General features: G+C 38.8%; 1 protein-coding gene across 2 annotated transcripts in view; it reads left to right on the forward strand.

The window, feature by feature from the left end:
* The window catches only part of ZNF804A (zinc finger protein 804A), a 231691-nt gene that overhangs the window by 152179 nt on the left and 58238 nt on the right, over positions 1-21274 (forward strand). For both annotated transcript variants that reach the window (XM_074967733.1, XM_074967734.1), the window contains one exon: positions 15887-16030. In XM_074967733.1, the coding sequence (XP_074823834.1) occupies positions 15887-16030 (144 nt within the window). The remainder of the gene's footprint in view (positions 1-15886; positions 16031-21274) is intronic.

Consider the following 21274-nt stretch of genomic DNA (forward strand, 5'->3'; position numbering starts at 1 on the left):
TTGGATAGTTGATGGAAAAAATAGGTTAATTTGAAAATATTTTTACAAAACAATCACACCTAAAACAAGACCTAATAGGGTCTGCCCAGAAACAAGCATTCCATGGACAGAGGGTTCGACTGGGTATTGTGATCAGGTGCGTGTGTGTGCATGTGAGAGACAACAGACCAGATAAAACTGGAGAGACAGCTGGAAGGAGAAGCTGAAAACACACAGTCTGACCTTAGAAGAAACCTGGGAAGAGGTTTTTTTTGTGTCAGGGTTGCAGGCTGAAAAGAGTGTTCTTGGTGACTGTGAGCAAAAGAAATGGTTTCCTGCTACTGGATTCCTTCTGCTCTCCCAACTGAAACATCCTCAGGCCCTCAAACTTTGACTAGCTGCTTGAGTGAAAAAAGGGTCAACAATATGAATAGAATCAGTTACTTCGCAGTCGCTATTGATGTCCTTCCAAAAAAACCTGTGACTTTGGTTCTGGAGAATCTATTCAAATGGCAATATCACTGTTTTACTTTTTTCTTTTCTATGTAGTAAATCTGATGCTAAAAGTAACAACTTTCTCATGCAGCATGTTCGTACAAATATTTTTAATACTGTATTTTATATACACAGTGGACTCAACCAATCATATGTGAGACTGGTTTTGAGAGGATAAGAATTATGAATATACAAGAACAACATGGCTCTGTAGGACGACAGGACGTGTCAGCATTGATTTTTCTGCCACTTTTATGTCTGACCTTTTGAATTCTAGTTGCTCATCTTTAAAGGATTTAGTTTGTAACGAATTAAAGATGCCACAGGACAACTGCTGACTCAGAATCCTAACACAAGAACTGATTGATGAACTTGTGCTTCATAATAATACAGACTTAAAAGTGTTCAGAAATATTGTCCATAGATGGACAAAAATACCCATTTTATTGATAAACTTAATCGAAAAGCTGGCCATGAAAAGGAAGCCATTTATTTGATAAAGACAGAAGTAAACTCATTAATTTTAATTTACATTTTACACCATTTGGGAATTGCTTTGGTGCAGTTCACAACTGAAAGCAGAAACAAAATACATCAAGATACTAGATAAATCAGTGCTGGCAAAGCCAATTACTAAAATACCTCTAAAACCTTTAGAAGTTCACTACCTCTGTTGTGGATTAAATAGGGAAAAATATGTGTGCATTAGTTAGCACCTCCTGGCAACTTTAATATCAACATTCACTATTGACAGGTTCCAGAGTAGCAGCCAGGTTAGTCTGTATCCGCAAAAAGAAAAGGAGGACTTGTGGCACCTTAGAGACCAACAAATTTATTTGAGCATAAGCTTTCGTGAGCTACAGCTCACTTCATCGGATGCATTCAGTGGAAAATACAGTGGGGAGATATATAAATCTGTATTTTCCACTGAATGCATCCGATGAAGTGAGCTGTAGCTCACGAAAGCTTATGCTCAAATAAATTTGTTGGTCTCTAAGGTGCCACAAGTCCTCCTTTTCTATTCACTATTGAGTAACCTTCCACCTTTTAAAGAAGTAAATTCGCTGTGTGAAGCAGTGAAAAGCCTTCCATCAGCGTGACGCATTTTACCACATGATGGAATCCAGTTTGGGTAGACAAATGCTATAATTTTTTCACTGGAAGCCCTGCACAGACACATCTACCATAGTAAAATTTAAATTCCTTGTGTTAATTCAGTTTGTATCAGATACAAAGAAGTAGAAATATACAGTTATTCAGTATAGTAATAAATTTTGAAAAAGTAGCATATTTTATAACCACTAAGAAATACTGACACAAACCAGCAATCAACATCTGAACTTTTAAGAGGCACTGAAGGAATAAAAACTGAGGATGGGAGAGGGAATGCTTGTTATATTACTGCCCAGTATTCCCGCCTAAGAAACCTTATACTTGATCACAGACATGCCCTCCTTCCACAGCAAGTAGGCAATGGGGAGGTTCCTCCCACACTCAAGAGACGTAATCACATGCACAGTGGCTAAGTATGCTGTTTTTATAAAGTCCTTCTTTTGAATGTGTGCTAATTGGCAGTCAGAAATAAAACTCTATGGATTTTAGCCTACAGTCTGAGTCAGCTGGCTGCACTGACATGTTTTTCTAACACAAGACACCTGGCCACTAGGAACTTGATTAGGACCCCAGATCATTTCACAGTCACCAGATGTTTTGGTCACTAATGTTTTGGTCACCAAACCAAAGCCCTGAATCCAAAAGACCTTCAAGTTTCAGGAAAGCGAGATGTAAACTTTGCAGTTTGACCCTACACTACAAAACTCAGTCGATATACAGCCACCACAGTAATTAAATCGCTTTTGCATGTCCACCCTATGCTCCTTGTGTTGTTGGTGTGTGTCTGCACCAGAAGCACTTGCACTGATTTAACTGTCAGCGTGGGGCACTGTGGGACAGCTTCTGAAAGGCAGCAACAGTTGATGTAAGCAACACAGTGTCCACACTGACACTGTGTTGACCTAACTAAATTGACTTAAGTGCTACACCTCTCGTAGATGTGGAGTTATTAAGTAGGTGTAGTGGGCAAGTTACATCGGTGGGAGTGACATTTTAGTGTAGACGCTTACAGAATTGGGTCAATGTAAGACTGCCTTATGTCGACTTAACTCTATAGTGTAGACCATGCCTGTCTGCAGTCACTGCTGCTGTGGGATAGATTTGAACTGATAAAGTACAGGTGCTGGGCTCCATAACCTCTTACCAATTCTCTGAACCATCCAGTCTGCTTAAATAAGCTTTGTTTTAAAAGTAGGCCTTTTAAATTAATTATTAGAGCTTAACTTCTGATGATTAAACTGTAATACATTGCAGTCCTGCAAACCTTACTCATGGCTCCTGCACAGCCAGAATCAAGAATTTGGCTTCCTTTTTAACAAAATGGCTGCTGTAAGTAGTGGGTTTGGAAATGCTAATTTCACAAACATTTCATGGTTGGCTCATGCTGAGAAGGAGAGTTTCTTTGTGCACGATTAGTTTCCATAGTGCTGAGCATGCTGCCTTTTTTTTTTTCAACAATTGTTTGGTGCTGTGCTGGGCTTATTTCTTCAGTGCTGCTGTAGTTCTTTCAGCTTGAAGATGAAGAAATCTTTTTCCTGTGCAGAGATGGCTTAAGGCGAAACAGGGACTGGATAAACCAAAAATGTGGGGCCCTCAGGAATATCAACTCCTGTGGAGGATATGCCTCCCTCACTCCACACATTGATCTCCTGCCATTAGCCCTGCCCTCCCAACGGACTTATCTTGACTTTTACTCTCTTTATCATTTCTGCTGTTTGGGCTTCTGTTTTCTCCCCCCCCCCCCCAACTCCCCAGGACAGGCACTTCTTTTTCTAGGTATGTCGCTGATTCTTTGGGCCCCTCAGATTGCTAAATCCAAATCCCAGGGATCATGCCTTATTTTATTCTTTTTTGTGGGCCACATCCATGGGAGTTTTGCCTTTATAAGGATTGAGTACAGACCTCAGGAGTCTGTCCGAAATCATGAAGCAGACGTTCATGCTGATAGGGCACTGGACTGAAACTGCATTGTACCTGGCTTCTATTCCTGGCTCTGTCACTTATCTGCTTTTTGACCTTTGGCAAGTCACATTATTTCTGACTCCTCCTTCACTCTTTTCTGTCTTTCTTACTTAAATGGTAAGCATTTGGGAGTGGTACTGTCTCTTCAATCTGTACATATAGTGCCTAGCAAATGGGATCCAAATCTCAGGCCTCTAGAAATGCTAAATAATAAATTACTATGAATATCTATGAAATATTTTTATAATGAAATTTCAAACTGGAACTTGTTCTTGGTGTTTGGGTGTTACTAAGAGAACTATGGCCAGCTGGCATGAGTGTTGCTCACCATAGTTTTGTGTTTCAGTATAACACGGCTATTATTCTGGAACTGCAGATGTGTGGTTCTTCGGTGGAAAAACTTAGAACTCCAATCTGATCTTATTTTCTGTCATGTCATGGATTTATTGCACATTGTTAATGCAGCCTCACTCCCTCCCTCATTTTCACCCACCTTTAGTTTCAGTGACAATTTGACACTCCCTCTTGGAATTTCCCTGAAATCTTGCAGGTTTTTGACAGATCCACATTTTCAGAAAGGGGTGCAAAAAGTAGAAAATATGGAGAAGCTGGCCCAAGGGAACCATTCTACATGTATTATCTCCTAAAAAATGTGGATTAAAGTCTGAATGAACTCTTGGATGAATATTGAGTATATATATATTTTTCCTCTTGGAGTACAAGAGAGAGACAGGTCTTGCTTTCCATGTCATCTTTTAGACACAACTAACATCTATGGACAATGCAAAGCAAATTCTGCCTTGTTGCATGTTTGGCGCTGTCCCTCGGATAATACCCAAGGCAGTAAAACAAAATAAAATATTGCCACATTTCTGCCTCCCTTTTTAAGAGCCTCCCTGAAAAATCTATCATTATACAGTAACCAGCAATTTATAGCTGTTTTCCAGCAATGTTCCTGGTGTGATGTGTGAGGAACTTCAGCTTGTAGTAAAACCTGAGAGCAGTGTCCGTGTCTTTTGCACAGTTATGATCCTTTTGTTCATAGTCACCCATTTAGTGTAGGTTAACAGTTAGTTAGGTTAGAATAGCTTTTTTATTAAGTTTCTGTATGAGTAAATTCTTTCTCTCTCTTTGTCTCTTCTAAAGTTACTCAGTACTTGGCTTTAGGGCTGACCAAGCATCTCCCAGTTTTCAGTATTGCCCTTCATGTGAGGTGGCTGTACCCCACAGGATATGTCTGCACTGCAGTCGGAGGTGTAGACATACCAGAGCTTTAATTTAGCTACTGTGAGTATCAAGAGCAGTGAAGCCATGGCAGCATGGGCTTCAGCACAGGTTGTACAAGCCCGCCTAGGACCCTGGGTATTTATCTAGCCCATACTGAAGACCGTGCTGGCATTGCTTCACTGCTGTTGTTACTCATGCTAGCTAGATTAAAGCTGTCTTACGTAGTTCTACACATGCAGTGACAGACATTCAAAATATTTCTTTTGCCTTGGTGAGAGACATATCACCAAGAAATGCTCAGATTGCCATTCATTCTCAAAAAAACTCTAAATGCAAGAGGAGTTTGCTTAAAACCTTTTCTTTTGTACATATCCATGAGACCTGCTTTGGAGCTAGACAAACAAGACGATCCTGGATCTGAGCAGTCTTCCTCCAAAAGTGCCCCAGTGAGATCTACATTGCGCTTAATTCCCTTCTTCCTCAAAGCATTCTTCAGCTGCTCCTGCTCACAAGTCTTCATTCATGAATGAAGGGGATAGGATGCTGCCCCACTTTTCTAAAGAGTATAAATGTAGATCACTGTCTGAGGGACAAAGAAAGAAAGAAAGAAACAAAAAAAATTCCTTCCAGTTGTCTTATGTGGAACTGATACAGATACAGGTTTCTGATGAAGAGCAACACCAGTATATCCAGTGCCATCTCTTCATCATTGCTGAATGAAGTGGTGGTCACAGTTCCACCCTCTCCTCCCAATGACTGAGACCATTCAATAACTGTTTCACAGGATGGAAGAAGCACTAGAAAAACCCATGGAGGTAGTGTAAGAAAAATCACACAACTGTTAGAGATACTGCACACCTCTTTGCCAGCAAGCATCCTAACTTTGGCTCCGGGGCCCTCTATCTGGGATCACACTGCTGCATTTGTCATTTTCAAATATCAGAATAACTAATTTAAGCTGTCATCTTTGTTCCTCCAGATATTTTCTTTTACCTCACTTCTGGTAGCAATGGAAAACTGAAGGAGAAGATTAGGGTGGTAAATACAGTAGGTACTCTAGAGCTATCAGGTTTAAATCACTATTGTTGGAATGTAGGCACAGGATCCAGGTTAATAAAATCATAGATTTTGAGGCCAGAATGGACCATTATTTTTTATTAATTATTTTATTTTATTAATATTTGTACTACCATAGGACCTTGGAGTCTTAGTCATGGATCATCATCTAGTCTGACCTCCTGCATCACACAAGCCAAAGAACCTAACTCAATAATTTAAGCATCAAGCCTATACCTTCTGGTTGAGCCATCGCACACGTTCATAATTACTTGATTTTTCAGTTGGGTTTTGGAGCTAGTTGGTTTTGGCTGAGTATTGGAATTTTAGTTTTTAACATCAGATACAGTTCCTGAACTTAACACTCCTCCTATCTGGCCTTTCAGGATGAATTTTATTGAATAATACTGGGTTCTGTTGGAAGAAAGATTCTCCTTCCCTGCAGGATAAGTGGAAAGCTCCAGGACTGTAAACTAGAATCTCTCTCTTGATTAATGTTCAGGCTGGAGCTTTTTCCTATCTACTTCAAGTAGAATTGAAGGCAGACACATGCAAGCCTGCATATGATTGTTTTAGACCTGCCCAGTGCTAAGGTATCCTTTCAATGACTTGATATTGAAGTACTTGTGGCACATAACTTCATAACACATAAAGTAAGGCTAGTACTGATGGGTCCCTGAAGCTATAAACAGATAGAAGAAAGATGGTAAATTTCCATGAAAAGGTTTAATGGTCTAGAAAGCCATTGTAAAACGGAATCGGAAAAAAGGTCTAAAGAAAAATCACTGAGCCTTCTGTTGGGATTTCATCCAGCATTTACTTGAATAGGCATCATTTTAAATTCTGAAGTGCTCTCTGCATAACAAACAAATGGATTGTGAAAACTCAGTGGACATATTTACTTTAATTCAAAATACAATTCCTCAGTAGGTCAAATGTATAATATTCACACTTTGAAGTCATTGATTTGTGTTTAAATAACAAAAGGCTTAGGGTTATTTATTTGAAAGGAAAATGGTTTGTAAATTGTAACCAATCAAAGATAAATTTAAAAAGGGGGTTAAGAGGAACATATGAACTATGTCTGATTTTTAATTAAAGAGACTACTATATTGCCATTTTTCTTTTATTTTAGAAAAATCTTTTAAAGGTGGAAACAGGAATAGTCAAGAGTAAAATTAAAAATGATTTTTTTCCCAAATCCTAGAAAAAGAGAGGAATATGGAACACTGAGATAAAAATCTATGGCCCCAGAAAAATATGATTAAAACATTGCACAGTCGCCACAGGAAGGTGTGAGTTTGATTGATAAGAAGAATGGACCCTGATCCTGCAAACAATTTCATACCTGCTAAGTTTTACACAGGAATAGTCCCATTGACCAGTCATGTGCATAAAGTGAAGGGCATGCATATTTGTCTGCATTATCAGGGCCCGTTTTTTTGTTTTGTGCCCATCCTTTTCCTTTTCTTTTCCCTTTTCTGTCTCTTGTGTCTTGTCTTGTTCTTGTTATTTAGATTCAATCTGTGACTAATAAAAACATTGGTTTTATGGAATATGCACCTTTCCCCCCCTAAAATTTCATATGCTGGTGTGTGATGTCTCCCTGAATACTACCTGATAATGTCTATTTAACAAGGAGGTAGCTCAACATTCAGCAGAAATGGCCTGAGTTTAAGGGGCCAATTGTAACTTATGGAATTTTAAAGTGTACATCGGAGCTGTCATCCTCTTTAATGAAGTGGACTCTGGTGGGGCAGCTATTTAGTAAAGATGTGGCCTATTACTTGGAACAAGATGGAGTACTGGTTGCAGGAACCAGTGGTCTCAGAGGGTTTGTCTTCACTAGGGTGTTTTCCCCTCAAGTTAATTGACTGCCAGTTAACTGGGGGGTAGTTAATCATTTTTAAAGACTAGTCTGGACACTCCCAAAATGTATTTTTCAGGGCTAAAACCATTTGCAGTTTACCTAGACTGTTCCCACAGTTTTTTTTTAGCTTGGAACAAATGTTTGGAGAGTGTCCAGATTAATTTTTACAAACAACTTAACCACCTCCAATTAATTGGCAATCAGTTTACTTGAGGTAAAAAAGCTTGCATAGACCTACTCTCTTTGGTCTCCAGCCTGTAATGAAGATGACAAAAATTGTAATCTGCTTCATTTTAGGCAAACTAGATTCACCCTTTGTGCTCAGTATTACCGTTCAATCCCATCCTCATTTGGACAAAGTTAGGACATTTTATTAGGGACTAGGTTCAAAGTTATTTAGGCACCTAGTATGTTGATAGGTGCTTTGTGGGATTTTCAGCAGAGCCAAAGCGGGTTATGTGCCTGACTCTTATTGAAATACCACTAGGTGCCTATCATCCTCATTAGGCACCTGAATATCTTTGTATATCTGGCATTAGATGCTGCCTTGGTCTCAGTGGCTGAAAAAAAGATGGGGAAGACATAGAAAAAAAACTTTCCTCTCCTCTGCATCTGTGCAGAGTGTCAAGCAACAATGGTAAAGAATCACAGAAAGAGGTACTTTCTCCTGACACTGAGCCAAGAACTTTTTTAGAATAAGGAAACTGCTATTAAGCCCATAGAGTTAATCTCACTCTTTCTGTTTTACTTCAGAGCATCTGCTTAGAACCTTTCCCAGCCCTGTTCTGCATGGACCGTATGAAGCTAGTGCAAGCAAAGTAGAACAGCAGATATGCGCTCCCACTTCACTATCCTGTCCATCACCCCCACGACAGCCCCAATTTCGCTAATAGTAACTATTTAAAAAAAATTGTGACAAGTAATGTTATATTTTTTGATACAGTTCCTGACTTAAAAAAAAGATTTTAAAGGACCAGAACTTCATAAATAATAACTACGGCTGAGCTATATGTACAACTGTTAGCTGTAGTGGTGAAATGTTAATCAGGTTATTTTATAAGAAGATCCATTATAAGGTTTTGCAGATGAAAGTACTGTTAATGAGACAGGCAAGACTGGTAACAAATTGCTGTCGCATCACAAGCCTGCCAGAAATTTAGTTTAGCTTTAATATTGTGGACCAAATTCTGCATTGATTCACATGTTATTGAGACTAATTCTGGCCCCAGATTGAGCTCCATTGACTTCAATGAGATAGAATGGGGTGTGGAAGTTGGCCCTACGTTTTTAATTTTCCATCACTCGGGAATTTGGTCTTCCAGAATGACAGCATGGCACTGGTACATGGCTCATTAATAGAATGTTTTAAAAACTGCTTCTAATTTCACTCCCATAGCTTTTCTTTCCACCTGCAGATGAACCCCTATATAAATGTCTATTTGGAGCTTTTATACTGTATATTAATATCTTAGCAGAGGGAAAAGATTTTAATAGGAGCTGAGTGCTCAACAGCTCTCAGTATCAGGCCCATTATTTTAATTACAGTAGCCTATATAAATGTACACAAAGTTTTACAAAACACAGTAAGGTTCAGTAGGTTCAATTCCCGATGGCTTAAGTAAGAACAATTCCAATTACTTACATATTGCATAATCAAGATCTGGTTGGATAAGCCAGTAGGATCACTATTAGCCCAACAAATCTGACTGGGTATACAGTCCAGCATGAATCAAGAGGAGATTATGGAATGGTTTTGCTTTGTGTATCAAATCTCAAAAGCAGAAGGTTACTCATAAACTGGAGCAAATGATGTGCCTGTGTGATATAAGAGTCCTAGGATGGCACACTGTGTAGGTCTGCTGCACTGTGGAAATCCTGGATGAGTTTTGTAGGTTCCTCTTTATGATGACATTGGAGGTCCCCAGGCTCAGAATGATCAGAAATTTCAATGTCCATGATTTGTCCATGATTCTTCTGACTCATAACTGACTTGACAAATATGGTCTATCCCAGGTAGTTTTTGGTTTTACATTTAAAGTGAGTCACACTCCGGATCTAGTGTTTGGAATGGGTCTGATGCTGAAGAGGCTATAATTATATAACTATAGTATTGTCATGGACTGATCATTATCTCTTCCTGTTTACTGTTCTCTATTTGTTTTAATGGTCTTCCAGAGAAGGCCAATGGAATTTCCCTTCAGAATGCTATATGAAAAATGCACTGTCACACAGACTGACTCTTGGTGCTTTGTTAAAAGTGGCAGATGTCAATTCTAGTCTGACCAGTTACAACACCAGAATTTCAAGAACATTTGCCATGGGTATGTGGGAAATAAAGAAATGATCTTTTGCCTCCTCCATAGTGTCTGAACACAGCAGAACAGTTCTAGGTGGTGGATAGGTTGGTTAATTTGAGCCTCCACCATTTGGAAATTGCTGCTTTCATATAAAATTGTTCTGATTTGGATGGAAGGTACAGGACAAAATCTTGAGGAAACAGACAAACAGACTTTTCTGCTTAGATTTCAGCTAGTGATGCTTTTCAGGACAATGCCTCCTCACTGGTCCCATGTCCCTGTTGGATAATAAAGTCATGAGATAGTGGGTCCCTTGCTGTTTGAGATTATCAGTGCCGCTTTGTCTAAGAGTAGGATGCCAGATAGTGTGAAAAAGTCAGGGTGAGGCTCCATTCAAGAAAATATCACATGACTATAATTACATCCTCCATTTTATGGGCAAAATCAAGAGTATGATAGCCAAGCAGCTATGGCAATATCTGCAGTCTTCAGGTTTCCTTGATCCTGGTCAGTCTGGTTAAACTTGGGTATGACACTGAAACTAAGTAATGACCATGGTCAGTGATCTCCTTAAGATGTGGAGCTGACCATGTTAAAATCAATGAATAATGTAATTAATATATTTAATTGTGAAATTACTTTGCATTGCTCATTGCCTGATAGAGAGGGGGGAGCTTTAAAAATAATTAATCTTATTATAATTAATTTGGATTGTGTTAGTTCTACTTCTTACTTTATTCCTTTAAGTCCATCATATAGATGACACATTGCTTACTTTCAGATCCATCAGTCAGAATGATATGTGCAGATATTTAGACAAAAACATTAAATTCACACATAGATATCAATACAGACAGTAAGAATTGCATTACTAAATTGTACTTTTTATGCAGTGAAAGCTGCTTCTACACTCTTTCTTCATAAAGTACCTAAATGAATCTAACAGAAATGAAAGAATTACTGTATTAATTGTGCCCACAGGTATTCCAGTTAATTGACTTTAGACAAAAGTCTACAATTTTTTCCTCTCTCCATTTTCCTTTGCAAAAGAATATTTTAAGCAGTATAACATTCCCTCATGTCAACATACATATTGTAAAGAACACACACTTTTCTAAATATAACAGAGATGGCTGGCGAATGACAATTCCATTTTGTGACAACTTTTGAGGTTTCAAAATTTGTTTTATTCTACATTGGAATGAAAACAAAACATTTCTAATGCTTTTGCAAAACAGAATTGTGTCAAAATGTCCATTATCAGATCAAAAATGTCAGGCCTTTGATTCAGGTGACAAGAGATTCCATCCTGGACTTCAGAAACCTTCTCTTTTGAAAACTTAATTGAAATTGGTATGTCTACACAATACATTTTGGCTTTGAAAAAACAGCATATCTTACATTTAGTTGAAAATGTTCCAATCAGCTTGTGACGGGTTGGGCCACCTGATGTACTGGGATTTCACTGAGCCTGCCTGCTCCACTTGCATGGGCTCCCTCTTCCTGTTTTGCTGAATTAGGCTCTCCGGCCTCTGGCAGCACACACACAGAGTCTGCAAACAGCTCTCTAGGAGAAGACTCAGCTAGGAAATTGCCCAGCACTCAAGTGTAGCTCCCCTCTGGAAAGTACACCGAAAATAATATTATCTTGCACTGTAGAGATATCTATACAACGTACGCTCATAAATTCACCCCCTCCCTCAGTGTGGAGAAAGATATGCACAACTTCTTGCCCCCTCCCTGGAGTTACAAATTGCACAAACTGGGTTTTATAATAAACAAAAACAAGTTTATTAATTATAAAAGGCAGATTGTAAGTGATTATAAGGGCTAGCAAACAGAACAAAGCAGATTACCAAGCAAATAAAACAAAACACACATACTAAGCTTAAAATCGTAAGGAGACTGGTAACAAGAAGTAATTCTCACCCTAAATGTTGTTTTGGGCAAGTTGCAGAGTTTCTGTAGCTTAGAGTTCCAGTTATTTCTCTTTACAGACTAGACTCCTGTCTTAGTCTGGACTCAGCCCTTGCCTTTCCCACCGCTCAGTTCCTTTGTCTCTTCAGGTAATTTCAGCAGTCTTTCTTCTTGGGCAGGAAGACAATGGAGAAGAGTCCTGTTTGCCTTACTCCCCAGCCTTAAATAGAATTTACATAAGGCAGGAAGCCTTTGGTTACAGTAGAAAAGTACCAGCAGTGTCCAAGGTGGTACTTTTTAACCAGGTGACATTATCACCTGAACTTGCAGTGTCAAAGCAACCATGAAACCAGGTTTATTTGCAATGACCACAGGAAGGAACTCCTGGAAGATGGGGGCTCCACATCTTGGAAGACTCATTGTCTTTTTCCTAATGGCCAATTAAGGCTGATTGCTTACTGTCTGGTGGACGTTTCCAAGTATAACCACAGTCGTAATGGTTACATAGTCAATATTCCTAACTCCAGATACAGAAATGATACATGCATACAAATTGGATAATCACATTCAGTAAATCATAAGCTTTCCAATTATATCTTACACGAGCCATCCTGCATAAAATATGTCTTAGTTATGCCATATTCATATCATAAGCATATTTCTATAAAGAATATGGAACATCACATCACTCAGCTCTCTACTAACAATCTTATATGGCTAATTAAGAAATATTAAGAAATGTTAAGAATTAGCCTTTGCCTACTGTAGGCCTTTATTCTGCAAGATGCTGAGAACAGGGCACCCGACACCTTGCAAGAGGTGCTCGGCACTTTCTAGGATCTACGTACCAAGTGCACAAAGTACATTTTAGGTGTAGGCACATAAAGGACACTGAAGGCCTGTTCTTGAAAGGTGCTGAAACCACATTCCTTTACCTTTTTGCCATCTTTGGAGCTGGGCCAGGGGACAAAGTAACCTAAAATGTACACCCTCACCATGTACGCTTCCAATCTGTGATAACTTTGGGGCAGTTAGCTTCCACCCCCCCCCCACAAGCTGGTGGCCTACTTGCTCTCTCACTTATCTTGTTTCTTTGGGGATGCTAACAAAGTGAGTCAATTCCCCACTCCTTTAATGCACAGAAAAATACCAAGCTCCTTGCCTTTTCCCATCAACTGACCACCTCCAAATCAACAGCAATAGGTCTCCAAACTTGGCTACTAGACACACTGCAGTGCTAGTGTTTATCTCATACTAAGGCCAAGAGAAATCCCCAAATGTACCATGAAACCAGAAAATCCAGGCAGAATACCAGCAAAGCAATTCCATGCCCAGGTTAGTTACAGTTAGTATGCCGGCTGATCGAGTCTGTTCTTCATGAAAAATGGGAAAGGTTTGCAATAGTATTTGCACTGAGACATAAAACCAAGGGTTTTGACCATTTGAGGTCTTTCCAGACTTCTGAAGCTTTTCTTTAAAAGTAGTGATGTTTCCCTAGTGTTCTGGACAGGTTTCATCTCTGGTTATTACATTCTGCCACCTTGGTTCCACTTGCAGTCTCAATGAGATGTAGCTGCATCTTTACTTTTGCAATATATTGTTGTTTAGAATTGCTGTGTATTTTTAAAAATTCCATAGCATATTTCAATGGTAGTGATCCCTGTATAATGACTGGTGTGAGTCTAAACACTAAGGCTGTGTTAGAGTTGTGGTGGCATGGTTACCATGGCCCAAGGAACTGCTATTTCTGTTATGATGCATTGGCTCTGCCAAGTGTAAATTGCCAAGTAAACTTCATTTCAGTTATAGTAGCCCCAATTGTCTCACTCTTATGATAAGTAGTACTTTATTCCAGAAGCAGAAATTAGGTGCTATTCCATGTGAGTAAAAGTAACAGAATCTGGCTCACTGTTTGATTTGTAAAGGGCTTTGCGATCCTCAAATGGAGTGTTACAGAAATGAAAAATATCATTGTCATGGTGTGTCACTGTTCCTATCTTGCATATTCTTGTACTTGCACGTTTCCCTCTAAATGGTCTTATACAACATTCTAGAGCTGTAATAATGCTCTGATTTCACAAATCTCTCCACCCCTTAATTTTGCACCTCCCCTCCTAATCAAGCAAAACCGGATGTGAATCCCTTTGGAGACCACCACCGCAGCTCCAGACCAGTTTCTGCAGAGTGTTGCAAGACATTCCATCCCCTCGGGGATTGACTGTGCTGCCCCCACTTCTACCCCAAGCTCATCCAACCTAAGCAACTATAGAAGTGATTTGAAATAGAGAGTTTCAGACATGCTAGTAACTGCAGGACTTCCAGGCTAGGCCCCCATACACTATAAATATATTTCTAAGTATAAAGTAGCACCTTTCTTTCCTGGAACTGATAGCTCACTTGGTTTTTATATGAAACTTAGTTTTTTATAAAATGTAAAAAATGTGTGATTTCCCCTTCCCTCATTAGAAACATGGCGCCATTTAGCTTCCATTCAAGACAAAATTCTGAGCTGATTTTGTTATTCTTTTCATGACTCTAACCCCCTAGTGCTATCTACTGTATCCTAACAGCAAATACTCAATCTGATTTTATTGTAAGAAATGAAAGTAGATGATAAAATAGCTATGATTATGCTACTTGTGAATGAATCAACATTTGCCAGCTGCTCTGCCACTTTGAATTATATTGAAATAAGTACCATTTTAAGATGCAACTCTAAAACTGAAGTCACTATGATTGTTACTCCCATTATTTATTTTAAAAAAACACCTCTGCTGAACTCCGGAAAGTGTTGCAAATTTATACAAGCTGTTTTAAAAACAGACTTTGTATGACATGCTTTTACAGTTGTTTATAAATAATTATAATAGGGAACTTTTTAGTTCATTTTTCAGAGGTAAGGTCAAGAATTATAAAATAAATATTCATAGTATATTTTTTCTTATTTTACTCCTTGAAAAAGCAGGTTGTTGGGAGAAACAGACTGATAGAAACTAAAGTTGGTTTAAGAAGCCTCATATTGATGGAAATTTCCAAATATTTAACCAGACAAATGTATTCTTTCCTCAGTGTACGCACTTGGAGTAATTAATGTTTATACCAATTGGAATGTTAGGGCCCGATTCTGATCTCACACACAGTGCTACAAATTGGGAGTAATACCACTGAAGTCAATGGAGTTACCCTGATGTCAAACTGATCTGAGATCAGAATCAGACACTGACTATGGTCTTCAAGAAAAAGCCATACTATTGTCAATGTATCTAGGAAAGAAAACATCAAGTAGGGATTTATAGAATTTATTCTCCAATAATAAACAAGATTATTTTTAACCCTGATTCTTTGCACGAGATTAATATATGAATGACAAGCAAGAGCTGTATTTCTTTTTTTACAAATGACAAATAACAAATTGAGGGGAAAAAATCATTAAACCTCTAACACAGAAATGATCCTTTAATTTATCTATCTGTGTATATTTTCAGATAGGTCATTCTAAGGGTGTTTTTATTATTTTCCATTTTGTATCATCATAATTCTTTGGAACTGTCCTGTAACCAGAGTAGATTAGTGGTTTTTTTTGGTCTTCATGCTTATTCTGGTTAGGTACACTATACGCTGAACATTTTAAGCATTGGTTATTTGACAGAAATTAACATTAACGTGATCTTAGGCATGATAAATATTTGGCCTTTTGGGGCAGAACTTTAAACAAATTGCTTCTCTAGACTTGTATGTGTCAGATACCCAAGAGTAGCCTTCATTTGTGCAGCAAATTGGAATGTGCACAACTGTGTGCCTCTCACCTGATATAGAAAAATATGTGCAGTGTGAACTGGTAAATATGTGCAAGCTTTTAGTTATGGCAGTATCAGTGTTGACAAATAGGATTAAAATGAAGAGCACAAATCCAGTTTCTAGCATCAGAGGGACAACTAAAGTTCTGCTGTTTTTGGGGTTTTTTTTTCAGGATTATGCTGAAAAGGAGAACACAATAGCAAAAGCCCTGGAAGACCTCAAGGCCAACTTCTACTGTGAACTCTGTGACAAACAGTACTACAAACACCAGGAGTTTGACAATCACATCAACTCATATGACCATGCTCACAAACAGGTAAGAGGAATCTGGTAGATATGTAGTCAGTCCAGGTGGCATTTTCAAAGCCACCTACAGGATTTGGACACGAGGATGATTCCCTGGCCCTGCAGAAGTCAATGGGAGTTTTACCATTTACTTCAGTAGGCAGGATTTCACCACTAATTTTCATAAAAATTAATGAGGAACTGGGTGTACAAATCCCTGAGGTGATTGAAAATCGCAGGCTTCAACTATGTCCATAGTTAGTAATCCCTAGAACTGAGAAATGAAATGTGCAGTTTGCTCAGAAATAAATCTTAAAAGATGTTTTGATGAGAGAACCTCCAAGATGACCTGACTGTGAGAGAAAATACCCAGGTCTATGGGAACTGTGTGCATTCTAAAAGGGAATGGAAGCATGGAATTATGAAACGTACCCAGGAAAAACATGAGTGGTTCTCAGTTTCTCAGTAGTTTGGCATATAAATAAATATTGTAGTCTATTAGTTAAATGTGCTCTGGGAAACAGTTCTTCCCAAAGATGCAGATAGGAAATTCTCATAAGAGTGGATTCTGCAGGATTGGGTAATTTATTGCTAAGTTTTCTTTTACCCCAGTTACATTTCTCAAATGAATTATAACATGTTTTTTTTAATGGATCAGTGATAAAAATATAAATAAGAAGAATACACAGGTTTTGACTCACAGCTAACTATGAGCTAAGTGTGAACTCTGAAATGCACATATTTGTGTTTTCAATACTAACCTTCTCTAAAATACTGCATGCCACTTTGATTATTTATGTTGCTACAGAGAATACTGAAATCATAGTGAGAAGCAAGGCAGTGGTGTCACCGGACCACAGGAACTGTGTTACAGGATAGGACCATTAGTCTATCAAATCAAGTATCCTGTCTCTGACAGTGATCAGAACTGTATGCTTCAGAGTAAGGTGTAAAACAATATTTTAGATATTATTTCCTTATTCGTAGTTTCAGTTGGATAGTTTTATTTGATGACTTTGATTCCTTGAGCTAGAAAGTACATAAAGAGTGAAGTGTAGGTATCACTACACCAAATGTAGTGCTGAGTCTCCTATGTTGCTTGCAAGTTTACAAAACATTTGTCTGTATTGTATTCTCATGGACCTCTCTGTGCCACTTGCACCAACATCTAACACCACCACAGTCTCCAGAATGATAGTTGCCCTGCCTTTTTTTCCCTCCAAAGCATCTTCCTAGGACACATCATTTCTCTCTTTCTCATCACTAGCAGGCATAAACACTACATTTTTAATTAGGTAGTACACAAATTACTCTATCAGCCCTTAAATGGTTTATAATTAGAGTTTATATAGAAGCCTACAGAGATCCAGCATCTTATTCACAAAACCCTCCTGTTAAAGGCAGGAGACATTTCTTTAAATGAGAACTAATTTTGTTTTTTGTAACACCATCCTGTAGTCATTTGTTGGCAGAGTTTCAAAAATTGGGTTTCAACTAACTGTTCTGCATTTTTATTTGGGCAACTCAGATGTGCAGAATACCTGGAAACTCATAAGAATGATGGTGGGCACACGAAAATAACTGTAAAAGCTTTGGCTATGTGCAATGAATTTCCCTTTTGGAATTTAGCGTCGCCTACTTAAATCCCATGTATATTCTTTCATTATGAGCAACATGAATCAAGCCATTCCAGTAGAACAATATATAGTATTAAAAGTAATCTATACATGTGTGATTTTTTTAAAATAAAAAGAAAATGTATTAAAAGACAATGGGTTAAATCTCCTGTGAACTTTAGATAAGACACAAAAATAATGAATATAGATCTTCCTCTTACGGCAGGATTTTCTAAGTCTCTCCTTCATAGGATTTACATCTTCATTGGCCTCTGCCAGACAGGGTTCTAAGGTGGACAGAGCATTGAGCCAAACTTTATGGTAGTGTTTATGTTCCTATGATCCTAAATTTAACTCGTCGGGTTTTTTAAAACAGTTTTCATAAAATAAGCTGATCCTAACTTCAGGGAAAAAGCAAGACTGAGACTCAGTAGGAACTGTCACTGACACCAAAGCAAGTTCTCTGTCCCCAGCAGGGACAGAACAAGCCAATTCACAGCACTCTCAGTCTCTGCCAAATTTTTAAAGCAAAGAGGACTCAGCAAAGACTGCAGCATTTGGTCTTTTCTCTATTAGTTGAAGATGGGATGAAAAGACAGTGTTTTAGATCCCAGAGGTCAGGAGTGAAGCTGAATAAAGACAAGTGTTCAGTGGTTAATATTTATATGTATTTATTTGTTTTGCAGTAGTGTTCAAAATGTGCTAGGCACTATACCTATATATGGGAAGGCATAGTCCTCATGAAATTTCAGCCCAAAACGGGGGATATTTTGTAAGGCCAGCTGATTATATGAGATTTCTGTCTGCATCCAAATAACAACCAGAAACTAGTCCCCCTCACATTTTGGATCAACTGTGAATACAATACCCTACTCGTAGGGATTCAGATGCATATTTGCAGTCTGAGTCCATCTGTAGAACAAAGTGCGTCCAAACAAAGTGATAATTCTCTGTACTAACACTGGCAAATTAGGATATTGTTCCTGAAATAATAGTAATAAATAATATTCACCCCTTATATCATGATTTTCATCTGTTGATGTCAAATTGTCTTACAAAGTTGGGTAAGCATCACAATCCCCTTGAAGTCAGAAGTTGTCTGTGCTCAGCACCGCTGAAATTCAGACCACTTATACACATGCCTAACTATAGCATCGCTAACTTGGGAATCTCGGAATATGGTGAGTTTTCTGATTTCTTCCCAAGTTTTTGAAAGAGACAAGATTCTTTTTGCATTTTTTAGTACATTCTGCCTGTCAGTGCCCTCTTCAGACATACCTAGTGAACTGCACTGACTTTGCCCCCCACAATCTTCCATCTTCATGCTAAGAGTCAGAGATATTTTTTGCCCCTGGATTTTTTTTCCAACCCTCTCCCCTCTACCTTCCTTTCTATCTGTCAAGGACAGAACATTCTGGGGAGAAGGTTGATACAGCCTGGGAATTCTCCTTCTCTAACAATAGAGCCTTAGCTGTGCCAGTGCTTCAGCAGGTGAATTAAGCCTAACTGGAAAATCAAAGAACTCCCATGCCTGTGTTCTGGCAGGCAGGTCTTTCCTCCCTCAGCTTCCATGAAGTCATTTTTTGTGGATTCCACTCAGCAGGCACCTAACAGTCATTTCACCAGGCCAGTTCTTGCTCCCTCTCTTCTCTTTCTGCTCCAACAGCCTGGGAACCACTTGTCTAACTATTCTCTCATTGCCTCTCCCACAAGACAAAGTTTCTGGACTTTATTATGTTCGTCATCCATATGGAGAAGTTAGATAAAAACATAAATACTCCTGGTTGCTACATAACACTACTTTATTTCTCAGTCCAGAATGATAACCCACAAGAACCCCAAAACAGACATAAAGCAGGCTGTTCCCTAAAAACAGAGAGGCCCAACTCACCCCACCCTATTCTAAACTGGCTGCAGAACTGACTCAGCTGACCCAGATCACATGAATTCCTTCAGAGACCCCTGTCCTGCAAGCTGGACCAGGAAATCTCGCACATGTAAAGTGGTAGCTTGTCATTTTTTTTAACCAGTTTCCAATATACCACAGACTGCAGAGCAACTATCTATAACCCCAGTGCCATCAAGATCGAATGCTATCTGGATGATCTACTGGTGATAGCACGATGCTACAAAGTGATAGCTTCCCAAACCATCAAATTCCTAGGGTATGGTGGTCTCATGGTGAACCATGAGAAGATTGCCCTTATCCCATCTCAGGAACTGTTACAGTCGGACGTTACTGAAGGAGGATGTTCTTTAAGACTTGCTACTTTCCAGCAGTTTATAGCCGGATGGAGCAGCATGATAGAGAATAATAAAACTATTTCCTTATCTGTAATTTTGTCCTCTTTGAATGCGAGCCTTACTGCTTTGTCAAGACCTGCCCTGATTTCTTGTGTGTGACAAGTCTGAATATCTGGCTTCATGATCATGGTAAGGGATCTTTCTCTTCAGGTGAGAGAGACATCAGAGCTTACTTTATTTCACACCTTTTTTTCTTGAGGTTCAGGCTGTTGCCTCAAGATCTAATTTATTTTAGTGTTTTCTTATTCTTAGCTTTGACCACAAGACCTGGGGAGTAACATCAGTACAGTTCACCAGTGCATCTGTAAAGGGTGCTTACAAGAAGTGTGGCCGGGGAAACAAAGACCCTGCCTCAGGAACTTGAAAAAGAAAAAAAAAAAACCACCGAGCAGTTCCAAGCACAAGGGAACAGCATCAGATTCCCATTCAGAGATGACAAAATCAGAGCTAAGGACGCTAAGCATTATCATTTAGCTCACTGTTTGACAGTGTGGGCCTAAATAGCTTGCCCAAGGTCCATGTCACTCTTCAAACTCCTGGTCTACTACTCAAACCATAGGATCCCTCTGTCTCTCATCTGTTGATAAAGAAGCATAGGATGAATACAGTGTTTGTCAATGAATCTTTCTGTTGATAAAGAAGCATAGGATGAATACAGTGTTTGTCACTGAATCTTTTCTTTTTTGGTCACATCAATTAAAACTACAGTAAAGGTGATCCTCGATTTACACATATTAAAAAAAATACTTGCTTCAAGTATAGGGATATCTGCCTTATCTCTTCTGACATAGAAAACAGTGATTACATTCATTTAGTGGATTGTGGAGACTCTGGAGGTATTTCTGTCTGGGCAACTGTCAACAATGTTACCTATAACTTTCTGACATGAGGAAAAAATGGGAATTCCTGTCGGTTCCTCAGAACACTTCAGTGTTGGGAGCAGCAGATGAATATACAGTATATGGCAATAAATGACCTTCATCTAACAGCCCGTGAGAGTCAGCACAGTGCAGTGTTTTGTTTTGTTGATGAGGAAAGCCAGATCACACAAGGTCTCCTGCATCAGTTGTTCCTTGAGGGACTTTTGTTTCTACAAGAACAAAGTGATTTTATATCTGAATTTGAAAGCCTGCAGCTCTGTCCTGGAACCTCTGACTAACCACCTGACACCACAGAAGCTTATCTGATCTTAGTTTTCCTCTGCCTCCAGAAATGCTCTTTCAGTATCAGGACAACACAAAACAAATAAAAAAGAACCACACCAAGATGTGGATGAAAAGTAAAATAACAGAGCTAATGCCAAAGAGAGTTTAATCATGCAGCTAGAGACATTCAACTACAGTCATGTGAGAGCA

The sequence above is a fragment of the Natator depressus genome, chromosome 11, assembly GCF_965152275.1.
Source record: "Natator depressus isolate rNatDep1 chromosome 11, rNatDep2.hap1, whole genome shotgun sequence".
NCBI classification, from domain to species: Eukaryota; Metazoa; Chordata; order Testudines; family Cheloniidae; genus Natator; species Natator depressus.